This window comes from Pteropus medius, unplaced genomic scaffold (genome assembly GCF_902729225.1).
Source record: "Pteropus medius unplaced genomic scaffold, Ma_sr-lr_union100, whole genome shotgun sequence".
NCBI lineage: Eukaryota > Metazoa > Chordata > Mammalia > Chiroptera > Pteropodidae > Pteropus > Pteropus medius.
Genome location: NW_024349565.1, coordinates 92846 through 115628, shown reverse-complemented (window position 1 = coordinate 115628; position 22783 = coordinate 92846). Strand labels below are relative to the sequence as shown.

The 22783-nt window shown below is 64.9% G+C and overlaps 1 protein-coding gene across 11 annotated transcripts in view; it reads left to right on the top strand.

Annotated features, from left to right (window-relative positions):
* SARDH (sarcosine dehydrogenase) overlaps positions 1–22783 on the top strand; it is a 55407-nt gene that overhangs the window by 1810 nt on the left and 30814 nt on the right. For 5 of the 11 annotated variants that reach the window (XM_039882911.1, XM_039882909.1, XM_039882914.1 and 2 more), the window contains 11 exons: positions 1438–1798; positions 2797–2975; positions 4248–4427; positions 5018–5141; positions 5296–5396; positions 12184–12288; positions 13357–13486; positions 17304–17390; positions 17633–17723; positions 21091–21232; positions 22038–22121. In XM_039882911.1, coding sequence (XP_039738845.1) covers positions 1468–1798; positions 2797–2975; positions 4248–4427; positions 5018–5141; positions 5296–5396; positions 12184–12288; positions 13357–13486; positions 17304–17390; positions 17633–17723; positions 21091–21232; positions 22038–22121 — 1554 coding nt within the window. In that variant the 5' untranslated portion in view covers positions 1438–1467. Of the gene's footprint in view, positions 1–56; positions 207–291; positions 389–730; positions 864–1437; positions 1799–2796; positions 2976–4247; positions 4428–5017; positions 5142–5295; positions 5397–12183; positions 12289–13356; positions 13487–17303; positions 17391–17632; positions 17724–21090; positions 21233–22037; positions 22122–22783 lie in introns of those variants that run through there. The other 6 variants (XM_039882910.1, XM_039882913.1, XM_039882912.1 and 3 more) reach the window with 6 other exon arrangements.

Here is a 22783-nt window from a genome sequence, read left to right as displayed (position 1 = left end):
GGCTGGCCTGGGCCGCTGGGCGGTGCATCCCGCCCCGTGGTGGGCGGTGACAGGGGCTGGCCAAGCGGCTGGGGGCGGGGGCAGGGCGACCTGTTCCGGCTGGGACCTCCTCGAGAAGGAAGGAGGTGTCAGCACTGCCCAGCAGCGACTAGGCCAGGCATTGGCAGGCCTCTCGGGGCTACGGGGTACTGCGGCTGGCCGATGAGGTACCCCCCTCGGGAGGGACAGGGCCTGGGCCCTCCCCTGGGTGGGCGGGGCTGGGGCAGGCCCAGAGTTGGCTGAGATCGCTCTGCTTCTGGCTGCTGTGACCATCGGCCATCAGACTGGGTGGGCAGGATCGCAGGTCACCGTGTGGGTGGGGGGCCCAGGCGCCCTCCCGCTTTACCAGGTGAAGGCCGTCAACCCCCCTCTCCTCCCTCCAAGAGGGCGCCTTCGGCCTGCTATCCAGCACAGCTTAAGTGTTTGCTCAAGCCCGTCTGTCTGATCCCCGGCCCCGGGCTGTCCTGTGCCCTCGCCCCCAGCAGGGAATGGCCACTGGGCCGAGTCCGGGCTGAGGTGGGGGGGCGGGGAGCAGGTTAATGACGAAGCGTCAGCTTCTGCTGGGGCCGGTCAGCCCCGCCCCAGTCCAGGTGGGCTGGCCCGGGGCACGTGGCAGCTTCCTGGGCTGGCAGCGCTGGCGTTGGCCTGGCTGAGGGGCGGAGGGGGCCGGGCCAGAGGCCGAGCAGGTGCGCTGGGCAGCGCTGCGGGCGGGGGCAGATGCCCGGCCCGCGAGAGTCTTGCTGGCACCCAGGCGAGGCAGATTTCCCACCGGGAGGGTGCCGCTCGGGGGCCTCCTGGAAGGCTGAGAACTTCGAGGGTGGAAGGTTAGTTCAGACACCAGCAGGGGGCGCACCTCCCCGTGCCCGGGGCTGTCAGACTGCGGCGGCAGAGGGGATGGGGTGCCCCCCCCACAGCCCCTCAAATCACAGCTTCCTGCACCCCCCCACACCTCTAGGAGGGGATCACTGGGGGGGGGACCACTCGCCGTGTCCCCCCTGTGGAGGGAACTACAGGGTGTGGTGGTGGGTCGGGCACCTCCCCAGCCTCCCCTTCCCCAAACTGGGCCCTGCGTCGTCTGTGGGCCAGAGGGCAGGAGGGGCCGGGAGAGCCTGCAGGCCTGGCTACACACAGGCCTGGCCCTGCGCCCCCGCTTGGCCTCACGTGGTCCTGTGACCCTGGCGAGGGGGCTCTGTGCGCCTCAGTTTCCTGCCCTGTAAGTTGGGGACATCTACAGTGGTTCGGAGCACTTCGCAGTCCTTCACCATGAGCACCAAAGGCCGTGGGGCGGTGGCAGGAGGAGGGCCTGAGCGTCACAGCCTGGGGGGCACGGTCCCCTGGGATCTCACCTGGCACGCCGTGTCCAGTCCACACCCCAGCCAGCCCCGACTCTCCCCCCAGCCCTCTGCAGTGCTGACACCTGGAGTCCCCATGGCCTCGCTGAGCCGAGCCCTGCGTGTGGCCGCCACCCGCCCTCCCCGGAGCCTTGCCCGGCGCCCGGAGCTGTGCCCCCTGAGCAGCGGGGCCCACCCCACCGCCGAGAAGAACGTGCCATACCAGCGGACCCTGAAGGAGGAACGGGGCCCCTGGGCGGCGGCCCAAGGCCCAAGCCGGCCCCTGCCCAGCACGGCTGACGTGGTGGTCATCGGCGGGGGCAGCTTGGGCTGCCAGACCCTGTACCACCTGGCCAAGCTGGGCGTGAGCGGGGCGCTGCTCCTGGAGCGGGGACGGCTGACGTCGGGGACCACCTGGCACACGGCGGGTACGGCCGGGGCGCGGGCGGGCTCAGCCAGGGGCTGGGTCTACACTGACCACCACAGGCCTCTCAGAGGCAGCTGAGCAGAAGGGGAAGGACTCGGAGAGAGATTCGGGGTCAGTCCGCAGGTGGGCGGATGGCGGGCCCTGCTTGTCTCCAAGCCTCTGAAGGGCCGCGGTGGGACCTGTGGGACCCCGGAGGGCGAAGCCGGGGCCAGAGCTGGGGCCAGGCAGCTGTCTGTTCACAGAGCAGAAGCCCCTTCCCTGGACAGAGCCAGCTGGGGTGAGGGGCGTCCATGGGGCTTGGAGGGTGGACGGGGCGGGGTCCTCCAGGGCAGCAGGTGTGTCCATTGTCCTCCTACCTAACCAGCGGGCATGTATTAAGCACCTACTATGCACGTGTCCCCAGGGCAGCCAAACTCGCGCCTTGACCCTGGGTCAGTGAGGCAAACTCTCTTGCTTCTGCCAGCATCACGTGACCGGCGTGATCACATGCCCGGCGCGAGGTCACCGAACGTGGTGTTGGCAGGAGTTGAGGCATCACGGATCTCGGGTGCTGACGCGGCCTCTGCCGTCCCTCTGCCCGCGTCCGCTGGGCCCGCGGCCTGTGGCCTCAGTGACACGGCCTCCCTCCTGGCCTCCCGCTCCCCAGGCTCTGCTTTGAAGGGGGCGGCTTGTCGGAGAAGAGCCGGCATGGGGAGGAATAATGCTTCTGCCTCATGGGGCTGCCCTGGCACCTCGTGACAGCTTAGCCCAGGGCTCGGCACACAGTAGGTGCAGGATAAATGCAGCCTTCATGTTGTCACTCTCTGAGCTGCCCAAGGCCGGGGAGGCCCGTCCCAGAACCTAACCTTGACCCCGTCGTTTCGGGCTCCTCGACCTCGCGGGGGTGCCCACGGCCTGCGGAGAGGGACCCGGCGCTGCCGATGTTGGGGGCCCTGGCCGGGGGAGGAAGGGGCGCAGCATGCCATGCTGAGCCTGACGGCGCCCCGCGCTCCCCGCCAGGCCTGCTGTGGCAGCTGCGGCCCAGCGACGTGGAGGTGGAGCTGCTGGCCCACACCAGGCGCGTGGTGAGCCGCGACCTGCCGGAGGAGACGGGGCTGCACACGGGCTGGGTGCCAAACGGCGGCCTGTTCATCGCGTCCAGCCGGCAGCGTCTGCTCGAGTACCAGCGGCTCATGTCGGTGGGTGCGCCCCGCTGGGGTGGGGGTGCACCCCTGCCAACAGGCCGTTGGGGCGGCCCGGTGCCGGGGAGGAGCCCCGACAGAGCGGGGTTCCAGCCCTGCTGCGGCCCTTGCTGGCCGGGCCACCTGGGACAGGCGGCTTTGCCTCTGAGGTGGCATTCGCACTTTTAACATGGGACCGTGTTGCCGAGCCTCAGAGGCAGGAGAGGCCCAGTGCGTGGGAGTCGCTACCGTCACGCAGGAGGTCACGGAGACGGGACACATGATGACGCCCAGGAGGCAGCGACCGCCCTTCCCGGGCACCGGGGACGGGGCCGTTGTCGGGGGGCGGGGGGCACCGGGGAGGAAGCCTCGCCCCGCGGAGGGCTCTGTGTTTGGGGTGGGCGTTGTTTCCACCAGAGCGGCCAGCCTGGACCCCGAATTCCAGGGAGCGGGTGAGACGGGCCCCTCCAGCAAGCTGTCTCTTATTGAGCACCGACTGAATACCGGCTCAGGGCCCAGCGAGCAGCCGGCCGTGTGGCTAGCTAAGGGTCATTGTCACGGGGCCGCTGAGTTCCCCAGGGTGCCCGGGCCAGAAGCAGGGGCGGCTGGCTTCATTGGAAGGAGCCTGGGCCTCTGCGGTTGGGAGGTGACCCCATCACCTCCTCCTCCCCTTAGCTCACTCAACGGCTGGGATGGGGGCTGCAGAAGGAAGCCCCCAGCCCCCATCCCTCAGCTCATCCCCTGGCTGCTGAGTGAAGTCTGCTCAGGGACCCTGACCGGCTCGCTGGTCTCCAGTGGGGTGGAGCCTGTCCTGATAGGCAGTGCCTGGGGACACTTGATTGGCTGCCCTGGGGCCTATCACATCTGAATTGGGGGCCTGGGACAGAGGACCAAGTCTGTGGGGGAAGCTGGTCTGATGGGGGAACCTGATGCTCAGACCCCAAATATAAGACCTGTGGGGGTTATTTTTATTTATTTTACACAATAAGCCCTGTGTGCCGGGCACTGGTCCAAGGTCCTTAGAGGTGTCACCTGCCGAAGCCATTATCACCTTCGTCCACCCAGGGGACGTGAAGCGACCTGCTTCAGGTCTCGGGCTGGTGTTGGAGCTGGATGGGGAAAGCAGATGGCCAGAGCCTTCTGAGCACTGGGCCGCCGGGCATGGTGACCAGCCAGGGCTTCCTGGAGGAGGCAGGCTCGGAGCTGGCCCTGGAGGCCCAGACGGGGAGGCGAGTGGCCTCAGGGGGTCTGACCCCCGAGGGCTCAGTTGTTTTCCTCTGGGTCCCCCAGCTGGGCAAGGCCTACGGCGTGGAGTCCCACGTGCTGAGCCCGGCGGAGACCAAGACGCTGTACCCACTGATGAACGTGGACGACCTCTACGGGACACTGTACGTGCCAGGCGACGGCACCATAGACCCCGCCGGCACCTGCTCCGCACTGGCCAGGGCTGCCACCGCCCGGGCAGCACAGGTATGGGCGGCGCCGTCCTGTCTGCCGGTGGCCTCGGGCCGGGCAGGACCTCCGAGCCTCTGGTGGCTCCTGCAAAGGCGGCCGAGCCTGCTGCGTCTGCCGGTGGCAGCTCGCCTGCCTTCCCCGCGGTCCGGCCCCGCGCACAAGTGACCCCTCGCAAACCCCGCCTCGTGGTTTTTATCTTAGTCTGTCTTAAGTATGCACGTAACTGTAGAAAAAAAATTAGGAAAGAGAAATAAGCAAAAAAGGGAAGAAATGACCCCCCCTCCCCGAGGTGGCCGGTGTTGACGTTTACGCTTCGCTCCAAGTCTGTGAGTACAAACGGAAACACAAATATCTTTCAGTCGAGTGAGCCTTGATTATTTTTTAAGTCGCTTTATGAGAAAGCGCCGCCGTGTCTGGGGACAGGTTCTCCAAATCAGGGGACGCGTGGCTGTAGCTCCCGGCTCCTCGGCCACCTCACTTCCTTGCAGAGTCGCGTGGAGCCCGCCTGCCCTAGAAGGAGCGGTGGTCCCAGGCCCGTCAGGATGGGGCGGTGACGGGGTGGGTGGCATCCTGCAAGGGGCGCCGGCCACGCCTCTCGCTCCCAGATCATCGAGAACTGCCCGGTGACCGGCATCCGTGTGCGGACAGATGACTTTGGGGTGCGGCGGGTCGCGGCTGTCGAGACCGAGCACGGCTCCATCCAGACGCCCTGCGTGGTCAACTGCGCAGGTGGGACTGGCACACGCCGGCCGCTCCCTGCCCCAGCGTGACCGACCTGGGGATATCGCAGCCGGGGCAGGCAGGCCAGCAGAGGACCCCGTGCCCCCGGCCGGCTGCCCGCAGCAGGTGCCAGCAGAGCTGACCTGTCATTCTCTGCCTGCAGGAGTGTGGGCGGGAGCAGTGGGCAGGATGGCCGGAGTCAAGGTCCCGCTCGTGGCCATGCACCATGCCTACGTCGTCACCGAGCGCATAGAGGGGATCCAGGTACGTGGACAGCCCCAGGCATTGTGTCAGCTGCGGGGGGCTGGCTTGTGGTGGGGGGGGGGTGCAGGGACCTGGCTCTTACAGGTGCTGCGGCCCCCGTGGGTTCCTCAGCACGCTGGGCCCCAGCCACCTCACGTGTGCAGCGGGCATCACGGCGCCCCGTGTTCGGTGGTGCGAGAGCTCAGAGAGCGGCCGAGCTGTGGCCGGTGTGGCGGCCCCCAGGGCCCCCCTGCGGCCCGCCCGGCTTCTCCCCACGTTCTGTGCTGCGGGCATTTCTGGGAACCCCCAGGTTTGTGTGCTCGCAGGAGCACTGACTCCTGGCCCGCAGAACTTCCGTGGGAGCCTGGATGCGCCTCTGCCCAAGGGGGGGGCACCTGTGTGCCCCCGCCCTCGCCGCCCCCCCTCGCCTTCCCTCTCCGGTGGCCGGTGGCCGGTGGCTTCCTGTCCCCTTGTCATTGCCCACTCCTCCCTCCCTCCGTCCACGCCCACCCATCCCTTCCTCGTCCCTCCATCCGTTCCCCACCCACCTGCTCTTTCTCAGAATATTCCTCACCCTCCCTCTCCCTCCCCATCACCCCCTAGGTTAGTTTCCTCCCCCTGTCCATCTTGCCATCCTTCCATTCATTCATCCTTCATTTACCTCTACTCTCATCAAATGCTCTCTATCCATCTGTCATTTATTCCATTCACTTACCCACCACCCATACCACCCCATCCTCCTTCCTCCCTCTCCTCTGGCTTCTTACCCATCTGTCCTCACAGTCCCGCCCGCCACCTGCCCCGTCCCTTTGCTGAATCACCTACCACCCTCCCTTCCCATTCCTCGGCAGCTCTTTACCCCAACTCCTCCACCGGACGCTGACCGGGCGGGCTCTGCGTTCCGGGCTCTGGACTAGAATCTGGGGCTAACGAGGCAAGGACCGAGTTCTCGCTGGGCGGAGCTGGGGGCACGGACAGGCGAACAAGCAGCCCAGACAGGCCGAAGCGGGCCCTGCGGGGCCAGCGCAGCGGCCGCGGGCTCCCCATCTACGGACCCCGGGGCGTTCCCGCGTCCGATGGGTCTTCTGAAGGATCTGGAGGGTGGCAGAGAAGGGACGAGGTGGAGGAGGGGTGGACACAGCACGGCCGCCGGGACCTGCAGGCGGTTCGGGGGTGGGGAGTGAGCCGACATCCCCCTCATTTGGGTCAGGCCTCGGCAGAGAGGGTCCTGGCGGCCTCGGCCCTGCCCTGGATGGGCCTGGCTTCCCCGGTCACTGGCTGCCAGTGGACCACAGCGATGGAGGGCGTGGGGGGCTGTGGGGGGCCAGGTCCCTACTGCTCCTGCCCCCCCTTGATACGGTTCCCCTGTTCGTGGCCGAGTTCAACGTGACCCAGCACAGGCCTCCGGAGGGCTGCTCTGTGTGACGCGCGGGCTGGGAGAAACCACATGCAGCTGTCGGCAGGACAGGCCTGAGGGCCGGTTCTGTGGGCAGAGCTCCAGGGTGGCCACCAGGGGTCGCCCTCAGGCTGCCGTGGGCTCGGGAGGGCTGAGCTAAAGCTGGGGACAGGCCGAGGGGCAGGGCAGGGCTGTGCGGTGGGGTGGCCAGGTGTGCGCAGAGCCGCAAGGCGCCCCGGCCTGTCCGTGCCTGTCTCGAGGCACCTTTCAGGCAGAGCCGGCCAGGACCACCCTTGTGGATGTCAAGGTCAGAGGCAAGCTGGGGTTAGTGGTGTTATTCACAAACGCTGCCCCACAGGCCCTGTGTGCTGCCGGGAGCTCCGGCGTGTCCTGGTGCAGCAGCCCCAGAGGCCCCGAGACTCTTCGTAAGAGAGAAGAGGAGATTTGGGGCTGAGGGCGAAGTTACGCGTGCTCCCCTCCACCCCGCTGGCCCCGTCGGGGAGTCTGGAGGGCTGGCCCCTCCCGAGACCACACCTGGGCAGTCTGGATCTGGTGGGGAGAGGACTTGTGGCCCTGACCTCCCCCAGCGTGGTCTCCCCCGTTGCCAGGAAGAAGCTCCTGCACGCCAAGGCAGACCCATAGTCAGGGGCCCTGGGGCGTGTGTGGGACGCCTCCGAGGCCGGGCCTGTCCCGGGGCGCGTGCCGCCTGCCCACCCACCCATTTCCGGTCAGGAAGTCGCCTGGGTTTGGCAGACCTGTGCCTCAGGACACCATCTGCCCAGATCTGGCCTCGGTGAGGGCTCAGGGCCTGAAGCACGTGCCCTTCGTCTTTCTTCTCGGTGGCCAGGGGACCCAGTTCTGGGGCGCCGTCTCGTCCTGGGTTCTAGCGCGCACCGCCCCAGCCCCTCCACGCCCTCACCCCTTCCCTCTCTGGGCTCAGTCTCTGCATCCGTCAGACGTGGTGGCCCAGGTGCTGTCCCACGGTTTCCCGTTTCCACCGAGCTCCGTGTGCTCCTGCGGCAGGCCGGGCCCAGGCCCGGGGCCTGCACCCCGGCTCCCCCCCGGGCCCCCCGTTACCCGGCCCTGGCGAGTCGCTACACCACCTGAGCCTCAGTTTTCTTTTCTGCAAAATGAGTAAAAACTGTACCTACCGCATAGGGCTTTGCTGAGGGAGGAACCAAGGGACGGAGCTGAGGGCTGAGCGTGGTGCCTGCTGCGTGAGCACGTAGCAGGTGCTCGTTACGTGGCAGCCGTGATGAGGGTGATGATGGGCTTGGTGGTCCGGCCAGCTGGTGCTTCAGAGGGACAGACCAGGAAAGGCTGGAGCTATCAGGTAGGCTTCCTGGAGGAAGCAGCTGTCAGGATTTGGATGGGGGTGGGGACCAGGAGAAGCAGATGGAAGGGAATGGGCTGAGGGTGGGAGGCAGGGATGCCAGTGGGACCAGGTCACACCTGTAGGGCGAGCCCCTCTGTGGAAAGGACAGTGAGGGTACCCCGTGGTCGCCCTTGGGGCCGAGCTGAGCATGTGCTGGGCACTCCGAGGCAGCCTGGGCCTTGCAAGGCCGAGGAGGTGGGGACACTGATCCTGCTGGAAGGAGAGTCTGGGGCTCGTGTGGCCACCAGGGGTCCCCCCTGCCCTGCTCTGTGCAGCTCCCGCAGCTTGTCCCGTGTTAACAGAGCTGTCACGATATTGTCGTGTTTTATTTCTGAGGCTCTCGGTTCCTGAAAACGTCCTGTGCACGCCTGACACGACCCCTCAGTGCAGACGCTTGCTCCAGTTCTGCGGAGAAGCAGAGGGCTCTGAGACGCCGTGGCAGGGGACGCAGCGGCCAGGTCACCCCTTCCGGTCCCTGCATGTCCGTCCTCAAAGACGGGACAGAGGCCTTGCGCCCACGCGTCCGTCTGCACCCCGTGTGTCCCTCTTCGGGGCAGGGAACATGGCGAGGGGTCAAGAGCAGGCGGTTCCTCCCTGCCCCGGGGCCGCGATGGGGGTGGGCCTCCCCCACGCCTGCTCGCTTTCTAAGAAGGTCTTGTTTCGCTTGTTTGTATATTGGGTAGATCAGTAGTCAGTGTTTGTAACAAAATGTCAGGGTAAATGTTCTTAACTCCTGAGCAAAGAGTGTCCAGCTTTTGTGTTTCCTGAAGTTGCGACTCGTTTTTCTAGTTGCTCAGTTCTCTGTGTAATTGACACTAATTCCACCCTCTGTCTCTCTCTCTCAACCTCATCTTCGTCCCTTAAACCCGTACCCATCATCGGTCACGCCCCATTTGTACCCCCTCCCCTCAGCCTTAGGTAATCACGAATCCGATGTGTCTTTATGGACTTTGCACTGGTGGACATTCAATAAAACAGAGTCATGTGACGCGGGACCTCTCGTGTCCGGCTACTCTCGCTCAGCATTTTCGAAGCTTCCTTCAGCTGGTACATGTATTTCAGTCCACCTTATGTCTGAGCAACGTTCTTCTGTGTATACCACATTTACTTAGCCATTTGATGGCCATTTCGGTCGTTTCTGCTTTTTGGCTGCTGTAAATGATGCTGCTGTGGACACTCACGTACAGGTTTTGTGTGGACATACGTGTTCACGTCTCGTGGGCGGACACCCAGCAGGGCACTCGCCGGGGCGTGTGGTGACGTTGACCGTTTTCCAAAGTGGCCGCGCCGCGTCGCATTCCCGCCAGCAGGGTGCGAGGGCCCCGACGGCCCCACGTCCTCACCGACACCTGTCGTCCGGTTCCGGCCGTCCTCGTGGGGGCGAAGTGGTGTCCCGTCGCGGTTTTGGGGTGCATTTCCCTCATGACCAGTGGTGCCGAGCATCTTTCCGTGGGGCTCATGGGCCGTTTGTGTATCTCCTTTGGAGAAACGTCTATGCAAATACTTGGCTCGTTTTCACATTGGGTTATTTGTCTTTTTGTTGGGTTGCGAGAGTTCTTCGTGGATTCCGGGTGCGAGTCCCTTATCGGATTTGTGATTTGGAAATATTTCCCCCCGTTCTGCGGTCGTCCTTCGCTTCCTTGATGGCGTCGGCGGCAGCTCGGACGTTCTCGGTTTCCACGACGTACGACCGACGTGTTTTGCTTTCGTCCCCGGTTCTTTCGGTACCATGTTTAAGAGGGCGCTTCCCCGCCCGAGGCCACAGAGATTTTCTCCTCGATTCTCTTCTAAGAGCTTTGCAGGTATAGCTCTTTGGCGTTCGATGCGTTTCGATTAAGTTTCGTGTGTGGTGTGAGGAAGGGGTCCGACCTGCATTCCCATATGAATTTTAGGATCATCTTGTCAATTTCTGCCAAGAAACCAGCTGAGATTTTGACAGAGATTGTGTCGAATCTGTAGATCAATCTGGAGAGTGCTGTCACCTTAATCGTGAGTCTGCGTTCCGTAAACGTGGGGTGTCTTTTCGTTTATTTAGGTCTTCTTTAATTTCTTTCGAAAATATAATCTCGCTTCTAGAGTACGAGTTTTGCACTTCTTTCGTTAAATTTATTCATAGGCATTTACAAATTCTTTTTGATGTGTGAATGGGATATTTTCTTAATTTCATTTTTGATTGCTCATTACTAGTGTAGACAAATACGGTAGTTCTTTGTTTGCTTGTTGTATATGGACCTCGTATCCTGCAACCTTTGAACTATTTTTTCATTCTAATAGTTTTTTAGTGTTTTTTTTATTTTTTATTTTTTAGAATTTTCTATCTACAAGATTATATCACCTGCAAATGCGGGTAATGTTATTTCTTCTCCTGTCTGGATGGCTTTTGTTTCTTCCCCTTACCTAGTGTCCCTGGCTAGGACTGTCGAGTGGAGGTGGTGGGCGGGGGCGGGTGTCCTTCTCGTGGCCTCTGCTCTTAGAGGAAGAGTTGCAAGCCTGTGTCCGTTACGGGTGTTTCGTAGGTACCCTTTACCAGGCGGTTTCCCTCCGGCCTTAGCTCGTCGAGTGTCTTTATCATGAAGGGTGTTGGATTCTGTCAAGTTTTTTTTATGCCTCTGTTGAGATGAGTAGTGGTTTCGTCCTTTGTCGACATAGATCGATTTTTGGGTGTTAAACCAACCTTGCATTCCAGGGATAAATCCCATTCGGTCCTGGTGTATAATCCTTTTCATATGTTGCTGGATCCCGTTTGCCAGGATTTTGTTGAGGATATTTGCATCGATATTCATAACAGTCAAAATTTTCTCCCAAACGTTTCAGCAGATCTGTCCACCACCTGTCCGTCATATTGTCTGCATTCTCATACGCTTGAAAGAAATCACACAACGTCGACAAGTCCCGTTCCCCTTTCTGGAGGATTCCACCCCCTGCCTTTTGATCTTCTCCATTTTGGACTGGCCGCCTCTGGGCCCCTGCTCGGATGTTACCCTGCGCCCTTCCTCACCCCGATTCTGTCGGTCTGCTGCTCCCTGGGCTGTGTGGGGGAGGGGGTTGGGAATAGTGGAAGCTGATCTGGGTCCAACTGTTGTGAAGAGACCTTCACCCGTCTTCCTGTGCACGTGCACGCATACCCTCTCACATTTACACACCCATGCACACACAGACATGCACATGCACATTTACACGCCCATGCACACACAGACACGCGCATGCCCATTTCCATACAACCATGTACTGGCCACACACAGACACGCACATTATCAATTCCATGTAATAATACAGACACGCAAGATATTTATATATACCCATGTAATACAATAGATATGCACATGCACATTTACACACTCCATATAATACACAGACATGCATCGCATTATTTACACACCCATGTACACACAGACATGCATATGCACATTTATTACACTCCACGCAAAGACACACAGGACACGCACATGCCCATTTACACAACCATGTACACACACACAGCCACACACATGATTTATAATAATTCCATGCACACACAGATATCAAAGACATTTACACACCCATGGTTAATACAGATATAGCACATGCACATTTATACACCCATACATTACAGATATGTAATGCGGTAATATTTACACACCCATGCACACACATAGACATGTGCATATGCACATTTACACACCCACACACACACACAGACATGCACATGCATATTTACACACCCATGCACACACACACTCTGCGTATTACCCCCCCATGCAGAGAGACCTGGGATTGCCACAGGCTTGACCTCCCTGCAGATTGGAGGGACAGAGGGTGGACCCTGGCCTGACTTGTTCAGTCTCCCCTCCCCCAAACCCGACCCATGCAACGCTCTGCAGGCGCCGGTGCTGGCCGAGATCTCCCTGTCTGCGGTTGTCTTCCTCGTCCCCTCACCCCCAGGGTCCTACAACAGGAAGGAGGTGCTGGGCCCACTATGGGCCTGGGACCCCTGAAGGAGATGCCGGGCCCACCTCCCAGGCCTGGCTGACCGCTGTCCTCTCTGCCTCGCCTTCCAGAACATGCCCAATGTCCGTGACCATGATGCCTCAATCTACCTCCGCCTCCAAGGGGACGCCTTGTCGGTGGGGGGCTATGAGGCCAACCCCATCTTCTGGGAGGAGGTGAGACATGGAGGGAATGAGGGAGGGTTTTGGGGCTACGTCTCAGCGTGGAGAAGCCTTCTTCCGGAGAGCTCCCCTCCTGAAGCTCCTTGGGTGCCTACCTGAAACTTGGCAGGTCCCCTGGCCCTGCAAGGGTCAAACTCATTTTCCTCCAACCTCCACAGGACCTGGTGTTACACAGGTAGGTCCAGCCCTGAGGCAGGTGGAGGGCTCGTCTCAAAGCGTCAGTAGTTAGAGGCTGTGAAAATGTAGCGAAGGCCTTCGACATCATGCGGAGGTTCAAGTCCTCTGTCTGGCAGCAGAAGCCTGGGCCCTCCCCACCCCCCGACCGCAGGGGCGTCTGCCCCAGCCTGGGCCCTCTCCTGGAAGCTTCTGGGGTGGACTATAGACCGGTGTCTCCCTCGGCCCTCTTAACGTGCATGGACCATGCCCGCCCTTATAGACACGCATTTAGTCCACACATTGAATGACTGATCACTTCGGCCAGAGACAGTTTTACTTTTTGGGGAAAGAGAGAGACTCAGAAAGAAGCCCCTGTTCCTAGAGGCCTGTATTTTGGTGGGGAGACGTACAGTAAAGAGACGAGGCGGTAACACAGTCAGGGGGGTCGACCTGCGCACCGAACGAGGTGAGGCTAAGTGGGGGCGTCTGCAGACAGGGATCTGGGCAGGGCTCTCAGTGGGGCCTGGCGGGTGGCACGGTGGGCAAGGGGCGAGGTCACGCTTGCCGTTCTCGCGTGGCTGCGGGTCAGGGGGGATGTAAGCAGGGCCGGCTCATGCGGGGCTCTGCTGACCACAGGTGCCGCGGGGACAGGGGTGGCCTGAGAGCAGGGGGGTGTGGTCTGGCGTGTGTGGTGCCGGCCGGGGAAGCAGGGCCTCCGGTCGAGGGCCGAGCGCTGGGACCTGGCCTGGGCGCGGACGGGGAGCGGACAGGCCCCGCTGGTGGGCTGATGAGGAGAGACGAGCTGAGGGAGCTTGCGGGGACCAGCTTACCCCGTCACCCGCCTGACGCGGGCGCGTTGGAGCTCCCGGGCGGCCGTCACAGGGCAGGACCCCACCCGCCTCCCAGGTGTCGGACAAGTTTGCCTTCGGCCTCTTCGACCTGGACTGGGAGGTGTTCGGCCAGCACATCGAAGGCGCCGTCAACCGGGTCCCTGTGCTGGAGAAGACAGGAGTCAAGTCCACAGTCTGTGGCCCGGGTGAGTGGGGAGCCTGGGAGCTGGGGCTGGACGTCAGGGCTCCTTCGAGCCGACCCTGGGGTTCACCTCCCTTGTCACCTCCTGGGCAGTGGGTGTTGCTGTCCTCTCTGTGGGCCAGAGACCTGACTCGTCAGGGCAGGAATTTGCCCCGTTGGGCGCACGGCCTGCCCTCCCACCCCAGAGTGAGCTCCTCCCGACGCCCCAGCCGGGTTTGCAACCCCCACTCGGCTGGTCCCTGGAACTCAGTGTTTTCATCTGTAAAATGGGCGTCGGCCCCTCCCAGCACCCTGTGAGGCTGGGGGGCGGGTCAGGCCCCTTCCCAGTGCCGCTGTAGGAGGCTGTAGACCCCCCGGTCCCGTTCAGCCTCGGACCCTGCGATCCCTGCTGCCCTGGGTGTCCCGCCTGGCCAGGACCCGGACCCTCAGCCTCACCCGCGCTCTGTGGCCTCAGCGGCCAGCACCACAGGGCTGCGCACCCGCCCAGCTGGAAAGGCCCCGCCCCGCTCCGGCCTCTGAGAGCTGAGCTGAAGGAGGCCGGGGCAAGAGGGAGGCCCTGAAGAAGGGGCTCAGCTCCCAGAATGCCCCCCGGGGCATGCGCGGCCAGCCCTGCCCCCGCCCTGCTGGCCGGTGCCCGGGCTGGGGGAGACTCAGCCCAGCACCGCCAGCTCATTCCTGCAGGGCCCGCTGCCTGCCCGGCTGGGCTTTGGGAGTTGAAAGATGACCTGACATATCCCTGCCCAAGCGACTCACAGCTCAGCAGGGAGAAATGACCGCTCGATGGCTCGATGGCCTGGGACGGTGCCATCCTGGGGTGGCCCGGAGCGTAAGGCGCCCTGGGGCGGGAGAGGCTGATGCGGACGGGGTGGGTTGTCTGAACCGGGTCTCAGGCTGTGTGCAGATGGAGAAGCTTCCAGAATAAGATTCTAGGCTGAGGGGCAGGATAAGCGGGGCTGTGGTGTGGAGGGGCATGCACAGCGTTGGCTCGGTCCCTCTGCCTGGCCCCGCCTGCCCCGAGTCAGGTGCCTGTCGCAGGCCAGGCGGAGCACGCACGGCAGCAGCCCCAGGAGCTGGCCCCCAGCAGGGAGGCCACCTGAGCCAGGGTGAGGGCGCAGGGGACGGGGCTGCTGGTCTGGGGTCCTGGCACAGGGCACCTCTGGGGCCTGGGCGGGGCTCCAGCTGGCCTCGGAGCCCGATGTTGCCACTGCGGGACTCTGAGTGTGGTCCTCCCGGAAGCCCCCGTGACCACCACCTGCAGCGTCACGCGCTGGCCTTTCGTTCTGCGCTAGCTGGCACCTCGTCTGTGCCAGAGACGCCCGTGCGGGCCGGCGGGGGTTCCAGAGCAGTCGGGTGACTTGGACGGGAGCACAGGGGCGGCGGGGGTGGGGCGGGCACCCAGAGCAGGACAGCCGCGCCCGGCGGGTGTTCCGGGGGGGGCACAGGCCGTGTGTGCCTGGACACACCCCCCCGTCGTGTCCCAGCGGGATCCGTGTCCCTCGTCCCCGGCATACGCAGCCGCTATTTCATCCGCACCCCAGGCGAGCAGGGCGAGCCTGGCCCCATGGCGGGCCGTGGACGGAGCTTCCCCTACAGCGTTGTCCAAAGAGGACACTTTGTGTCTGAGGCTCTGAGTCCCCTGTGCCTCAGTGGCCTCGTCTGTGAAGGGGGTGACGGGCACCCTCTCAGCCAGGGGAAGCCACACGTGTGCGCAGGGCGCGCCCGGGCCAGCAAGCCGCAGTGGGCAGCCAGAGGCCACGGGCGAGGCGACGTCCACAGGCTGCACAGGGAGTGCCGGGCGGGCCAGGGCGGCAGGGGCGGCGGGGATCCCCGGGGTGGGGGTCCCGATGCCCAGCCCGCTCCGTCACGGCACGCTGGGTGTCAGCGCAGACACCCCCCGGGCTGCTTTAACCTGCTCGACACGCGAGGAAGCCGACGTCCTCAGGAGAGGCATGTGGGGTGCGCGGCAGCCATGGGGGGCGGGACGGCAGCGCCCCAGAGCGCCGGGCTCGGGGAGCAGGGCGTGGGAGTGGGCCGATGACCCGGGGCTCGGGCAGCAGTCCTGCCGTCACGAGGCCGGGGTGTCAGCCCCCCACGGAGGCCCGCTGCCTGTGCACGCACGTCTTGTGTCTGGTCTCGCAGCCGCGGGCGAGGCTTCTGGGGACATCGGCGCTTCTCCCGGCCAGGAAGACGCGCACAGTCAAGGGCCATTGGCCTCTGGGTCAGCACAGGGAAGTCCCGGGCCCCCTGACTTCGGGGAAGCGGGGCGAGGGAGGAGGGGCAGAGATCTCGGCTCAGGAGGTCAGAGCCAGGGTCGGGCCCTGTCTGCTCCGCCTGGACGTCCCCAGCGGCCTGCGTCCTCATGTTGCTCTGTCTCGAGTCATTTGTCAAGCAGTCAAGAGACCCTCGTCCCCTGAAACGCTCCCGCTGGCCGTCTCCTCAGATGCCCTCTGAGGCTGCTCAGAACTTCCGGCCTCCCTGGAAACGTCCCCAGCTCTCCCGAAATGCTCTCTGGGTCATCCCAGAACAGGACCGCGGCCTGGCCTCCCCTCTGTTCCCGTCCCGCCATCTTCCCGAGGTGCCCTGGCCTCCCTCCAGCACCTCCGGGTACTGCCGCAGCTTCTGCCCTCCAGGGCCCCGCCTTTCCTGCTGCTCAGAAGCCTCCCCGGGCCCCCCAGGCCTGGGGCCTCCTGCGGCTCGGACGCTGCCCCCCAGGTCGGGCCCTGATCGTCCCAGGCAGCAGGACCGAGCTCGGTCCCAGAGGAGAAGAACTCGGGCTGGGAGGCTGGCAGCCCTGACCAGCGGTCCCAGGTCCACGGCTCACTCACAGGGTGATCTGGGGTCAATCAGACCGAAAGCCACACAGTGTCCTCATCGGAAGCCTGGGGACAGCATTGTTCCAGAAAGGGCTGTGAGGACCGGCCAGCCCTGCGGCCGCTCGGGCCCCCTGTCCCCACTGACCGGACATTCTCTGCTTTGCTTCTCTGCGTGTCCACTCTCTGCCGCCCTCGCTGGTGTCGGCTCCGCCGCTGGGGCTCGTCCAGCACTGACGCTCAGGGCCGAGCCCCGGCCACGCACGGTGGGCTCCATATATCTGTAGAGAGAATAACTCCTGGTCCCGAGAGCTGAGAACCGTGATCCCAATTTTACAGATGAGGGAACTAAGGCTTGGAGAGCTGAAGCGGCTTGTCCAAGGTCACACAGCTCGGATGGGGCAAAGTGGGGTCGGAACCCAGGACTGTGGCTGCCAAGTCCAGCCGTTGATAATTGTGCCTGAGGGTCCCTCTCCCTCCGCGTCCCGGCCCCTGCCCGAGGCACGCCGGCAGCAGAGGCGGGAGGCCCGTCCCTCTTTCCCGAAGGACTTATGATCGTCCGTCCATTCGATGGGCGTTCGTTCATCGAGCACCTGCCTTCGCTGGGCCCTGTGCTGGGCCGTGGGGCAGGGCGGCGAGCGAAGCCCCGTCCGTGCCCACCTGGTACTCACGGCCCGGTGGGCGAGAGTGATTGGCAGTGAGAGACGGAAGCCGGTGCTGTGAGGGGGGGCACACGCTGCGATGGGGACTCGGGGAGCAGTGATGGCCATGGGGCACCCCTGGACCCCGCAAGGCAGACCCCGACTCCGGCTGGGTGGTTCTGGCAGGAAATGCCAAGGAGCTCGGGGGGATGTGGCAGAAGCAACCGGGGAGGCTCCCTGGAGGAAGCGGCCTTAAGCTGGGTCTCGAGGACGGGGAGGGTCTGGACGAAGGAGGCACGTGCAGACCCCCGCCTCAGGGACCGCCCCGGGTGTGTGCGCCTGGGGGGAGCTCAGGTCGCCTTCCTTTCAGAGTCCTTCACACCTGACCACAAGCCCCTGATGGGGGAGGCGCCCGAGCTCCGAGGATTCTTCCTGGGCTGTGGCTTCAACAGTGCAGGTGGGTGCGGGCGACAGCCCCCTACCCCCGGGCCCCCGTGGCCTTTCCCGGCGGGCACTGCAGCTCCCGAAGGGTGTGGAGACCGGAGAGGCCACGGGGCGGGGTGAGGTCTCATCGGAAGGCATGCAGCACCCCAGGTGTGAGGTTCCAGGGGGGATGCTGCCCATAGAGATGGGAGGGGCACTGAACTGGGGGAGGGGGCTCCGGGGATGGTTACAGACCGATGGCCGCACCCCTGCCAGGGATGATGCTTGGCGGCGGCTGTGGCCAGGAGCTGGCCCACTGGATCGTCCATGGACGCCCGGAGAAGGACATGTACAGCTATGACATCAGGTGAGCAGGTGACATCAGGTGAGTAGGTGCCGGAACCCGCAGGCAGGGGGCGTCCGCTGGCCAGCCGCCCTGGCATTGGGCGGGTGGGGTGAATAGTGAGGGCTATTTAAGAAGGAGCCGTCCCCAAAATTCAGAGGGCTTCTTGGAAGAGGCGGCAGCAAGGAACAGGGACGAAGGCTGCCAGCAGGGGGCAGTGCCGTACGGTCTCCGGGATCTCTCGTCCTCAGGTCCTACCTGGGGGACCAGGTCCTCCCACCCCGCAGATGGGGGGACGGAGGCCTGGGGGGCGGGGCTGAGCTGCAAGGACCGTAATGGGCATGCGTGTGGGGGCCGGGAGCTGGGCGGCTTTGAGTGGAGATGAGGCTGCTTTGCTCAGTGGCAAAGAGACCGGAATACGTCACACCAGTCTCGAGCAGTGTCCCCCAGCGGTACACGTGCTGGGGGGCTGCGTGCAGGTGACACCCTCGGCAACAGGTCTGCACACGGACACCGAGCCAGCCGAGCTGAGGCGGGGGATGCTGATGTCGGCGTTGGGAGGGACCCCCGCGGCCCCACTGTTCTCTGCCGGTCAGGCCGGCGCCAGCGATACAGGCCAGACAGGTCCGGAGGCCGGGGGTCAGGGGGCCAGGGGCTCGTCCTCAGGTGGCACTTCTGAGGCAATAGCTTGGAGGGGCCCCCGTGGGTGTCCGACCCTCTCTGCCGCTTCCATTGCTGGCAGACCCCAGCTGAGGCTGGAGGTTTTGGGGGGCGGCGAGTCCAGCTCAGTGTGCCCCGATCTCCTGCTAAGCTCATCCCTTCCTGGCCTGGAGAGGACATCACACCCACCGAGGGGGATGTCCGGCCCCCACAGGGACAGACGGACAGGCACAGAGATGCCCCCTATGGCCACTCCCTCTGCGGAGCCAGGCACAGCGCGGTCTGCTATGTGGCTGCCTGGGAGTCCACCTAGGGCTGTGCCCGTGTGTTCTCCCAAGAGAGGAATGTTCTAGAATGATGAAGCTGCAAGGGGCCTCGGGGACAGGCCAGTCCAAGCCCCTCCTGCTGTACACAGCAGACAGGAGGCGCCAACGGGGGCGGCGACTCGCCTGAAGTCACCCGTGGGTCAGCCGGAGTGGGAAGGGATCCAGCTTCCGGCTGCGCCCCCTCGGGGCGAGGCTCCAGTGCCAGTCAGACAGACTGGGGCTCACGCCGGCCTCCCCCGCGGCCTCCCCCGCCAGTGTCCGGGACTGCTAACGGGGCTGGCACAGCGCCCCCTCCCGGGCTGGGGGAGGGCTGCAGCGCGTCAGGTGCTGTAGGGCACGCCGCAGGTGGCCTTCGCCCCTGGCTGGCTGAGGCCCCCAGGCCGCTGCGGATCCCCTGCTCAGCTGGGGACGTGCTGGCCTTCTGTCCGCCGCCGGCCCTGGCCTTCCGTCCGCTTCGTGGCTGGGAGGCAGAGGGCGCCGGGAGGGAGCCCCTGATTGCTGGGGCCCAGAGGGGAGGGCCAGGGGCAGCGAACTCACCTGCACACTCTCCTGCCTGGGGCCGTGCGCCCCAGGAGATGGCCGACTAATGGCCTCCCGGGTCCAACCAGTCACTGATGTGGGGACTTTCCTATGTACCCAGCCCCCGACTGGGCGGCTGGACGGCTGCCTGCACCCACTTGGGCGTCCAGCACTACTGAGCGAGGGGACAGATACGAGACAAACCCAGCCGAGAGGTGGGAAATGAGGGGGCTGCTCAGGGCGTCTCCAGAAGCCCGAGGGAAGGGACAGAGCCAGCGCGGCTTGGGGCTCCCCTGTGTCGTTTTTCCCGATGGTCAGAGCAGGAAGGTGTCGTTCCCATCCTCGGGAGGACAGGCCAGCTGAGGGAGGTGCCTGGACAGGCCGTCAGCCCGGGGCCGGGTCCAGGGTGTGTCTGGATCTGGGCTGTAGGTGGGACTTCTGGGGCCGCCCGGGCACCAGCTGGCCCCCGGGCCACGGCCACTGCCTCACGCGTGGCGGGGTGGTGAAGCAGGTGTAGACTCGGCTTCGGGCTTGTCGGCCATCCCAGCCCCTCCTCCTCCGAGCTGTGAGGCTCTGGCCAGCCCTCCCTCCTCTCTGAGCCTTGGTTCTCCGTCTGTGAAATGGGCAGAGTGTGCATGAGGCTCCCGTGTGTGGACGTGTCACCTGGCACCTGGCGTGGGCAGGGCCCGGAGTGCGGGCTGCTGTTTGTAGGAAAAGTCCTCAGGTCTGCGTAGGGGGACTCAGCCCTTATTTAGGTGAGGAGGGCGGCTCGGCCCCGGCCCCGGCCCCAGCCCTGCCCCTGGCTGCCGGCCGCCAGGTTTATCCCCCTGCTGACCCCTGGCCATGCTCCCACGGGGCTGAGCCACGCCCCTGACACCCACAGACATGCGGAGGGCAGCAGGGTGTCTGGCAGTGGAGGGTCCCCCAGCCATGCCGCAGCCCAGCTCCCTCGTCTGTAACCTCCTCAGTCCCCACGACCCACGGGGCCTGAGGAAGTGAAAGAGCCCCCCGAACCCCCTCCCCGGGATGCACGCTCTCCGAGCGGCTGGGAAGGTCACCTCGTCCCATCCCTGGCGAGCCACCTGGGCTCCTGGGGCCCGGGGCCGAGTCTGACCACGGAGTGGACTCTGCTGCTGCAGCCCACCGCGCACCCCGCTGCTGCCTCCGGGGTCCCCCCAGCCCCCTGGCCAGGCTCCCTCGCTGCCTCTCCTGCAGCGTGTTCTGGAAGCGGCTGGCTCGGGGTAGCCCCGCACCGACCTGACGGGGTCCCTGTGCTGAGACGGCCAGACTGTGGGCCCCACACATGAGGCTCCTGCACGAGGCCACGCCGAGGGGTGGCAGGAGGGCTCCTGCGGGCAGCACGCGCCTGCACTGCGCAGCCGCGGTTGCCGGTGACAATGTCGGCCACACTGTCCTGAGGCCGCTCCGCTCCCCTGCCCGGTCGGAGAATCGCGCTCGCTACAGCTGTGTGCGAACTCAGAGCCCGTCAGCCCTGGCGCGGTTGGCACAGGAGGCCGTGAGGACAGAGCGGGGGAGGAGGTGGCCTTGAGGAGCGGCCGGCGAGAGGCCGGCAGGTGGAGAGAGAGGGACGGGGCCGGGGGCTGGGAGCTGCGGTCTGCGGGGCCCCGGCACAGGAGGCCAGGCGTCTGACCCCAGCCCTGCAGCTGGAGGGGGGCACCGTGCATTTGGGGGGCTTGCAGGCGAGGAGGCTGAGCTCACCAGGGCCGGGGGCTGCCGAGGCCCCGGGGAGGTGGAGAGCCAGCGCTGCCCGAGCCCCAGGGAGGCGCGGGGTGGAGGGGGCGAGGGTCCAGCTTTGCGCAGGGGCCTTGGCCGGCCCTTGCCCAGCAGGCCTCTGGGACGGTGACCGGCCTCTCCGTCTGTGCCAGGCGCTTCCACTGCTCGCTCACGGGCCACGGCCGCTGGATCCGTGAGCGCAGCCACGAGTCCTACGCCAAGAACTACTCCATCGTCTTCCCGCACGACGAGCCCCTGGCCGGCCGCAACATGAGGACGGGCCCGCTGCACGAGGTGCCGCTCCGGCCGGCTCCGGCCGCACTGGGGCGACGGGGGCAGGTGGCACCCCACCTGCGGGGCGGCTGAGGGGATGAGGTGGCCCGTTCGCCCCCGGGCGTCCGCCGGCAGGGTGCTCCGAGCAACCCCTGGGCCTTTCCCGACACGGGCAGCAGGGCTTCTGAGCGGCAGGGGCCCGGGTGGCCGTGCGGTGCCCGCCCCTCGCCTGCCCGGCCTGGCCTGGCCGGCTCTCGGATGCTGCCTGTATGTCTCCGGGCGTACGGCGCGCCTACGGGCGGGCCTGCCGGGTCCCCCGGGGCATGGATCGGCTTGGGCCGCCATCACCAGACGCCACAGACGGGGGTGAGGGGCGTTCAGCCACATTTCTCCCTGTGGTTCTGGAGGCTGGGGGTCCAGGCCGGTGCCGGCTCCTGGCGAGGGCCCGTCGGGGCTCTGAGACCGCCCCTTCGCTCCGTCTGCGCGTGGTGGCTGAGAGCCCCGCCGTCTCCTCCTCTCCCTGCGGGATCCGGGCCCCGCCCTTGGGACCCCGTTCATCCTGGTTCCCTCCTCACGGGCCGCACTGGGGTTCGGGCTCCCACGTAAATACCTGGGTCCTTGCCGGGAGGTAGTTCTATAGACGACAGTCCTGGGTGGGGGTGGGGGCCCTGGGGTGGGAGCCTGGCCTTGGGCCCCACCCAGTTCTGGGCTCCAGGGCCCCTTTGCCCTCTGCTCCCTCGGGTATAAAGTGGCAGATCAGTCGCCCTCTGCCCTGCACGGGGGTGTCCGGCCCGGCGTGCAGGGTGCCTGTCGTCCCCACGCCCAGGAGCTCCTTGCACAAGGCTGCGTGTTCCAGGAGCGGCATGGCTGGGAGCGGCCGGGGTGGTTCACCCCCGAAGGCACAGCTCCGGTGAGTAGGCCCCACGCCCATCGCCCGCCGCCGGGTCCCTCCTCACCCCGCCACCTGCCACAGGGGCTGTGCCCTCTGCTGTCATCAGCGGCCGGCTCAGCGGCCGGCGAGCCGACCTGCCCTGCGGCGGGGCGGGTGACTCATCCTGCACGTGGGGAAGCCGAGCCCGTCGATCTGCCTGTGAGCGCATGGCGCCTCCTCTGCAGATGTCCTCACGGTGTCACTCACCGCCCACAGGGTGGCCGGGCCTCCCATCGTCCAAATGGGCCCCCGGGGAAGCTGGAGTTCCACAGGGAGCAGGCGGCACCCTACACTCCCCCGTTCACAGGAGAAATTAGAGCATCTTCTCATAGTTTTGTTCATGTATTTTGGGCAACCGCAACCGTTAGTTTACGTGAGTGGGAGGATTTAGCACAAAATTATACATTCTGTGTGTTCGTTTGTGAGTTGGGATCTCACAGCAGCATCCTGGTCTCTGGGTGTCCTCCTGGGGGGGGGTGTCCCCGGCACCCCCAGTGCCTCCCAGGGGCCCAGGCCTTCGGAGAGGACAATCAGGACCACCCTCCTGTGAACCCCTTGGGCTGGGTCCTTGGGAGCAGGCGACGTGATGCTTTAAGCCCAAGCACGGGGTCGTGTTTTGATCCTCATTTGTACAAATTAAA